The sequence below is a fragment of the Vulpes vulpes genome, chromosome 13 (assembly GCF_048418805.1).
Source record: "Vulpes vulpes isolate BD-2025 chromosome 13, VulVul3, whole genome shotgun sequence".
Lineage (NCBI taxonomy): Eukaryota > Metazoa > Chordata > Mammalia > Carnivora > Canidae > Vulpes > Vulpes vulpes.
Genome location: NC_132792.1, coordinates 57,448,453 through 57,456,669, shown reverse-complemented (window position 1 = coordinate 57,456,669; position 8,217 = coordinate 57,448,453). Strand labels below are relative to the sequence as shown.

At 43.7% G+C, this 8,217-nt stretch overlaps 1 protein-coding gene across 37 annotated transcripts in view; it reads right to left on the bottom strand.

Annotated features, from left to right (window-relative positions):
- Positions 1–490: 490 nt before the first annotated feature.
- Positions 491–8,217, bottom strand: part of STAU2 (staufen double-stranded RNA binding protein 2) — a 295,961-nt gene continuing 288,234 nt past the window's right edge. For all 37 annotated transcript variants that reach the window (XM_072734497.1, XM_072734483.1, XM_072734473.1 and 34 more), the window contains 2 exons: positions 2,767–2,855; positions 491–1,635 (listed from right to left, as the gene is read on the bottom strand). In XM_072734497.1, the coding sequence (XP_072590598.1) occupies positions 1,542–1,635; positions 2,767–2,855 (183 nt within the window). In that variant the 3' untranslated portion in view covers positions 491–1,541. The remainder of the gene's footprint in view (positions 1,636–2,766; positions 2,856–8,217) is intronic.

Below are 8,217 nucleotides of genomic sequence, written 5' to 3'. Positions count from 1 at the left end.
GACTTACCCCGTCACCCCCCCACCCCAACTTTACAAACGTGCTGTTATTTCCACAAGGACCCAGCTTTATGTAACAAAACCCGTTTCCTCCAAGGGCACCCAGCCCTCCCAGTACCGGCGGACTTCCCCACATGGGAATCATTAAAAACAACCCTCGAGTTATTTCCTTATGTTGCTGTTTGTTTATTCTCCAGTCGCGTGTGAGTCAGCCCCATCATGATTTGTGGTGGTTTTGCTTATGAAATCTTACATAATTCTATTTCTCTTGTCATGTTGGGTCGAGCAGTGAGGCCCTATAGTGTTTTCTCATTGCACAACGTTTGCGAATCAATGGGGAGAACAGCGGGACAATGGGATGACCAGGCCCGACCAGGCCCGAGCAGGCCGCAGTTTCGCAGGTAGGCCCGGCCGGGTGGCGACCGGGAGGGGGACACCGAGGCGACGGCTGAGGGACGAGAGCCAGGGAGCGAAAGAACAACAACGACAACGCTTCACACAGAAACCGACCAAATTTTTACTGCATTCGCTACACGCTGGTTCCAACATGCTGGTCCAGAGCGTGGCTGGCTACAAGCTGGCAAGGCCTCTACGGCTCCTCCAACAGCCTTTCCCTTCCCCGCCATGGACATTATTTATTTTGATCCTACTCACTGTCCCGAGTCCAGAGGCAGTTATTGAAAACACTCTTGACGCCAACAGTGAGTGGCTACGACACACGGATGAGGGTGGGGGCGATGTCCACCTGGGAACGTGGAATCCGGAGAAATGGTTTGCGGAGGCCAGACGCCTCCTTAGTGCTAAGAGTATGATGGAGCTCAAAACCCACAACTGTTTTTGTTTGTTTGTTTGTTGGTTGGTTTGATGCCTGGAGTATATTGAAACTAGTTGTTCCTAACGTTATTTCATATTTTAAATAAAATATCTGACCTGATTTAAACCTTGTTTGTTTGCATACATCTTTGAGGCGTGCGCCTTCAAGTTATTCGTATTGATACAGGATGAAGATTACAAATATCTGCATAAAAAGAGCAACTGTGTGACTCTATATGAAGACAACAACCATCACATTCCACAGCACGGCATTGGTTAATCTTTGAATCATCAAGCATTATTTAAAACAAGAGAGAGAGAGAGAGAGAGAGAGAGAGAGAAAATATAACTGAACACAAGCGCCACGACAAAACAATCATAACAACAGAACCGAACCCAATTTTCTCTATTAATCATTTAAAATTTTTACCTCTGTTTCTAACACTTCTCATTAATTGTTATTTCCAGCTCCAGTAGCAGGATCAGATTTCTGCTGCCTCTGGGCAAATGAGTTATGATCTGATCTCAAGTTCCAAGGGAAATGCTCAAAGTTTTATTTTTCCCCAGTTGAATAAACAGTACTATGTATATTATCTCTTGTGTTAGAATAGTGTTGTCTTCACATAAGACTCAAATAATGGTATTAGTCATTCATTTCCTTGAACACAGACACCCTCACGCGTGCTGACAGGTTTATAAGGATGCGGTGGCAGCCGCGGTTCTGGGAGCTGCTAGATGATCGACTTTGATTTCTTGCAGTCCTGAGCGATGGAGCCCGGGTGTGTCTGGTTATTGTCCGCTTTCTCTCCCAGATGCTGGGCTTGTCTGGAAGATTAATACATTAACAAGAGCTGAAGGTCCAGGGTTGCACGTCTTCAGACATGTTTATTAGCAGATGGCACACAGGATTCAAAGGTCACCACAAAAGTGACATTTTAAAGTGAAACAACAATATTTATGTTCAGATAGTCTACTGATGAGATCATGTGGAAATGTTTTTGATTAAATTAGCTTATAAATGGTTGCCAATCTATAGACAACTTAAAATGCCAGGTCTGTTTACCAAATGTTTCCTTCTCACGCTCTCCCCGTTTACATATTAATGACTGAGTGGTGTTTTGGGGGTACGCTTATTTAACGTACAGGATTAATATATCTGGGTTTTACTTCCTGGGTTATCTATTTTTTTTTTTTCATTCTAAAAAAGTGTTATCTGCTATGTGTGTTCTGATATCTGTGATTATTAACGGCTTGGGAAGAGTTTGGATTCCATTACGTAAATGCAATTGCTTTCCATTTCTTTGGCATAAATTGGGCCTCTGAGAGAGACCCAAACTTCAGCCTCCCAGGTAAGATGTGATGTTCAATATCATACAAAAAGCTACGGGCTGGATTCAAAATTACTCTCTAGAGCTGCCTTCTCGCCTCTGCAGCCCTTGGGAGCCAGGCTCGGGTGGCAATGTGTGCTCATGCCTCTACAACACTGTGAAAAACAGCATGTGGTTGAGGGGGTGGTGGGGAACACCTCTTCTCAGCTCCTTTTTCTTTTCTCTCTTTCAAGCCCACAACTTAGCAGGAGTGTGAGTGAAAATGTTTAACTCAGAAAATGGCCCAGCCAGAAGAAAGCTCAATGGCATGAAGCAAAAATCAGTGTTTTTTAAGAGTTGTGTAAGTCTCTAAGGTCAACAAAACTCACCTAAATATTTCCAGCAAGGGCATTAAGATGCAGAAATAGTGATCCTTTAGTAGATTAAAACTTTCACAGACGTATTATGGGAAATGCAAATGACCATATATGCTACTGTTTCTCCGTTATTTACATTGAATTGTACAATGAATGACTCTGTAAGATATTATTGTCTTGAGGGCTTTTTACCTTATTGTCTTCTATCTCATATTTTCTTTTGTACAGTTACAAAATTCGAAATGTAAGAATAGGGCAGAAGGTTTACTCACTTTTCAAGAGAACTTTTTTCAATATTCATTGCCCCTTCCATTGGATCCAGTCCTTGTTCGGAAAATTGTTTCAAGGCACTTAAAGCTGCCTGAAAATGAAAACAAACACACAAACAAGGAGATCCATTCACTGACTTTAATGTTAATAAACAGGTAATTGTAAAAGAGAGCTGAGATGTATAGTAAAGACTATCATTTTCATTGGTCTAAATAAACGCTTGTGTGCATCATTTAACAAAATTGCACTCGAAAGGCCGTATTATCATGGAGCAATGTATGTACCACGAGGGCTGTACTTCTGCGGAGGGAGGAGGGGGAGAGAGGAATCTCCAGTCTCAGGCCCTGTCCCTCATCCACGATTCTGTAAAGTCACAAAGTCTTTATCTGCAAATGTGAAAACACCTACTTTGAGCTATTACAGTTTGACAAGGACTTTGCATGACTTCCCCTCATGTGACTGAACCACGCATTCTCTTCCTCCAGATGGGAGGAACCTCGGATTTTCCCAACTGAGGTGCTCTTTCCAAAGTTAGCATAAAGCTACTGCTCGATGTTGCATTGAGCCCCAACCGAGTCACAGGAGGGGAGCCGAGGACTGGCCCCGAGACCCCAGTGCCTGCCAGGGGCTGGGAGGATGCCACTCTGCGGGGAGAGAGAGCCCGGCCCTCCTGGGCCCCGGGGAGGCAGGCCTGGCCACAGCAGAGCCTCCCGAGGTGTTGATATGCCCGTCATGCGTGGGCCGCTGACGGGTGTTGACAGGCCGCTGGAGCCTCGCTGGATGGCTGGGAGGCACCAAAAATGCGATGCTGATAAGATCTACATAACTTGTTGACACTCTTGTGCGCGGTCCAAATTGTTATTTCTTCGAATAAGAATTTGGTTCTTCTGCCCCCCCCCCCACCCTCCCCCTTTAAAGCCTCCATTTAGAAGGGCTTTGTTGAGTCCGAGATAGGTGTGAGCTGCCCCGGCCTGGAGATCCCCCTGGGTCACACTATGGTCGTCTGTATCTTCTCAACTGCCTTGGCAAGGGGCTGACTCTTGCAGTTTCCCAAACTTTTGTCCGCCAAAGGCCCCTTTTGGGTAGCTGACTAAATGTGTGATCCCTTGTCAATGTCATCATTCGTCATATCTTTTTTTTTTTTTTTTGGTTTTAGTTCTGAAGTTAATAAACTTAATTTATTTTTTTTTTTTTGAGTAGTTTTAGTTGTACAGAAAAATCGAGCAGGGATGTCAGTGCCCCACCCCCACTAGTCCTGGCTGTGGTCCAGCTGCTGACATCAGCTGAGGCAGCAGGTAAGCCAGACTTCCAGCTGGGTAGAAGCAGTGTGGCTGCCTCACTGGGGTAGTATCACTGGGTGTATTGTGTCCCCACTCCCCCCCCCCAACAAAAAAAAAAATCTATATGTTGAAATTCTGACCCCCGATACTTCCAAATTGTGGCCTTATTTGAAAATAGGGTCATTGCAGATGTAAGATGAGGTCCTACGAGATGGAATAGGATGGCCCCAAATCCAATATGATCAATGTCCTAATAAGAGGGGGAACTCTGGACGTGGACACACACACACACACACACACACACACACAAACACCATGTGGAGAGAAAGGCAGAGCTTGAAGTGATACAACAGAGGCTGAGGGATGTCAGCGATCAACAACAAGCACCAGACACTCGGGAAGGCCTGGAACAGATTCTCTCTCACAGGAGGGAACCGACAGGACCAACACCCCGGGGTTTGGACTCCCAGCCTCTAGAACTGTGGGAAGATGCATCGCTGTTGATTAAACTGCGCTGTTTGTGGTGTTTTGTTATGAGAACTCTAACAAACGAATGTAGGTACATCATAATTCCTCCTTAAGCATAGTGGAACCTCTCCCTCCTCCCTGTGATGTTGCCTTTTATCCTTTTTATTGTAAAAATAGTCTTCATTACAGGAAGATCATAATAGGTCCAAGCCCAAAAGAAATGCAGAAATATTCACAGTCCCAGCCAACCATTTACTGCCTGGTATAACGTCTCTCCAGATGCTTTCTATCCCCGCCCCATATGCATATACGTTAACCTGGATCATCTCTTAACACTGTTTTATAACCTGTTCTTTTCGTTGAACACGAGCAGCGTTGCATGCCAATAGAGACATGTCGGTAGCATCATTTTGCCTGACTGCACAGTATATTGACCTTATGTGCCCTCTTATATTTAGCCGATCCCTACTTGGACATTTCGGACACTCCCAATATTGAAGCTCTTATTAACACCACATCAAGCTTTCTAACGGTTAACATTTTTGCATACCATCTCAATAATTTCCTTGTGGTAAATTCCTAGAAATTGAATTTCTGGACCAAAAAGTACGCACATTTTTAAAGATCTGATATGAGCTTTCTCTCTGCCCTCAGAGAGGTTGTGACCACAGAAGCAATGTGAGGAGCTGATGTTTCTCTTAGGTGCTTTTGGAATTAACCTCTCAGAGCCACTTTGTGGGGCATTTGAGCAAACCGTTTTGTCATTTTATGACCCCACCTTATTTTTCATTTGTCCATCCTGACCACTTAACTTTATTCGCTAGATTTGGCTTTGAGTAAGGTTTGGCTGCTTTCAAAAATTAAATTCACTCTCAAAAGATCCAGATTTGGACACCCCCCCCCGCCACCCAAGAGAAATCTGCAGAGGGATTTGGCGATTCATTCAATTGGGTGACCTCTGAGGTCCTTTCAGGTCCTGGAATGCTGGGGTGCTGGAGATGGACGTCCTGGGTGAGTCTCTGTGAACAGTCTTGTATGTGTGCACGTTCTCACAGGCTTCTTACATGAACCTGAGCCTGGAGTCCCGCCTCACGTATGCATGTATGGGCGGAAGCACCAGGCCCTCTCACTGTTAGGCTCCAAAGACCAGTCCATGCCTGACCTTTCTAAATAGCCCAACTTCATAGGGGGTGGGGATGGTGCTAATGAACTTATAGGTCTTTGTGTATTCAACAAACGAACAACTGTTCTTTTTTCTGATCCATTTGTATGTGAATTACTGTCAGGAATGCTAATTTTGATCATTTTCTTCCCAAATGAACTATTGTGGAGGGCTGCTCAGTACCCCCAAATTTAAATCTGCAGTGTGGTATAGCTGAATGAGACAGACAAGAACTCCAGGGCTTCTTGGTCCTGTTTTATTTCCAACAAGACCAAAAGGGCAACCAAAACAACTTTTAAAAACAGTTTTTAAAAAGCCATTTATAGGCTAGTTGCAGCCCATTTTCACTGGTTGTTTTTGGAATACTTGTTGCCTGAAGACCTGGAACCAAATGTCGTGCTACACCAAGTCTAGGACCCGGTGACACCTGCTCTGTTCCATCCAAAAAGAGAAGCATACATCAAGATGCAGGCCAGGTCTCAGAGAGCAGGTTCAGTGTTTTAGCTCTTGCAAAATCTCCTGGATGATTTTATCAACATGTCAAGCAGGTCCCCGTGCACTTTCAAAATGCCTGTCATCACTCAAAGAATGTACTGCAGGTTGGAATGGCGGCATGCTCTTTCACTCAATGCCATGAATAGATTTTCAGAATTCTTGCACAGCTGCTTCCCTCCAAAGGTATGCTTAAAGGCTTCCAAATAATATTCCCTTATTTATCTGATGAGATAATTCAACCCACATCTTATTGATAAACCTGAATACAATTGCTTATAAATATGAGAGGAATTCTTAGTAATTTATAAAAGACAATGAAGATGATTTATCTTCTCTGTAAACAGTAATAGCTACCATTTGATGAACATCACTCTGCCATAGTCATGAGACCAAGCCCTTTACCAGGGTGACCTCAGGTATTACTACAGCCCTGCAGGTGGGTCCTACCCATGAGGAATTCAGGAACCTACTCGAGGTTACACAGCTAGCAAAGGTCAGAGTAGAGATTTGAACCCAGCACACATTCTTGACCAGATCACTTTATTTCCTTCAAACCTAGCCAACTTCAGCATGACTTCTTTCAATATCATTATTTCCAGATCACTCTTATTCCCTCCTCTGTATTCATTCTATTAATTATTATTCCCCCCCAATAGTTACTGGAGGTAAGCTCATATAATTATCCCTATTTTCTAGAAAAGGGGTTTATTATCTCGTGGGGATCACAGTCAGCTTCCATAGCCTTCTTGTGGTCCCTGGCTTGACTTCTGAGGCTTCCTTCAGCACTTCTCTAACACTTGTAGTTTGGGCTAAAATTAAATTGCTATAGTAATTATTTTGTCACTTAGAATTATCCAGTGACTCCCAACAAGGTAATTCAACTGTCCGTTTCTTAACATTCTGAGGGTGCTAAGTCTTGCTCTCTTTTTTTCCTTCCTGTATCATTCTGAGAAGCGTTCATTCCTTACCTGCATGGGATTGCTGGCTGGAGGGAAAGAAAAGCTGCAGGGTTGGCCTGAGACCATGGTATGTAGGATACTACAGCGAAAGGAGGTGCTGGGATTGCAAAGGCGAATAGACAGGGACAGGACAGAGAGCTGGGCAGTGATTTATAGAGAGAGATAAGTCAAATATGTTTAGGGAAGCCAAGATGGGCAGGGGGTGCCGACCAGGTGCCTCCTCCTACAGGTACTAATAGATCACTGGCCCTGCTTCTTCTCCCACAGGTAGAGAGCTCAAATGGGGAGATCCCTCCCTACCCCCAACTCATCGGCCACTACCAGATAGGATACTTTGCAGATGAAAAAATTCCATCTGTGAGATGAATGTGCTTCACTTTCTACAGAAGAAATGGCTACAAGAATAGGATAATGCAGCAATGCCTGAAATAGCTCCATTCATTTAGCAAGACTCAATTATCAATCATTTCAAAGAACAATGTATAATGGAATGGCTTTGCAAACAGATGCTACAATTTAACAGTCCACAAAAAAACATTTTATTATACACATCCAAACCTGTCCAGAAGGTGGTAAAATCAACGAAATCTCCATGGTTAAGCTACCCCAACGGAATAAATTGTTACTTGCTTAGAGGCCAGTTGTTTAAAAAGAGAGAGAGAGAGAGAGCATATTATAAAAATGCTAGATAACAGTAAAGGACATTGTAGTGAGGGAAAAATCAAATAACTCTCATTTGGAGAGACATCTGAAGCCTGATTAAGGAGCAAGTTCTCACTGTCTGCTACTGAGAGGATAAATAGATAACAAGACGCTCAGCTCTTAGTGTCTCTGTTCACCCCTCAGCCTGGACAGTTTGCTGTGTGATAAATGTCAACTAATGTTGAGGAGTCGTGGGAAGGAGGTAAATCTGGGTGCCTTAATGAGGAACATCCTGAACGATGCTTAAACCCAAGTTGTATAACTTCCCACACACTGTGGATTTGAGAATTTCAAAGATGCACTAACAGAAGTACCCAGAACCCTCCGTAAGGCTCTGGCCATAAACAAATAGACAACTCAATGATTTCATTTCCAAGGTCAGAAAAT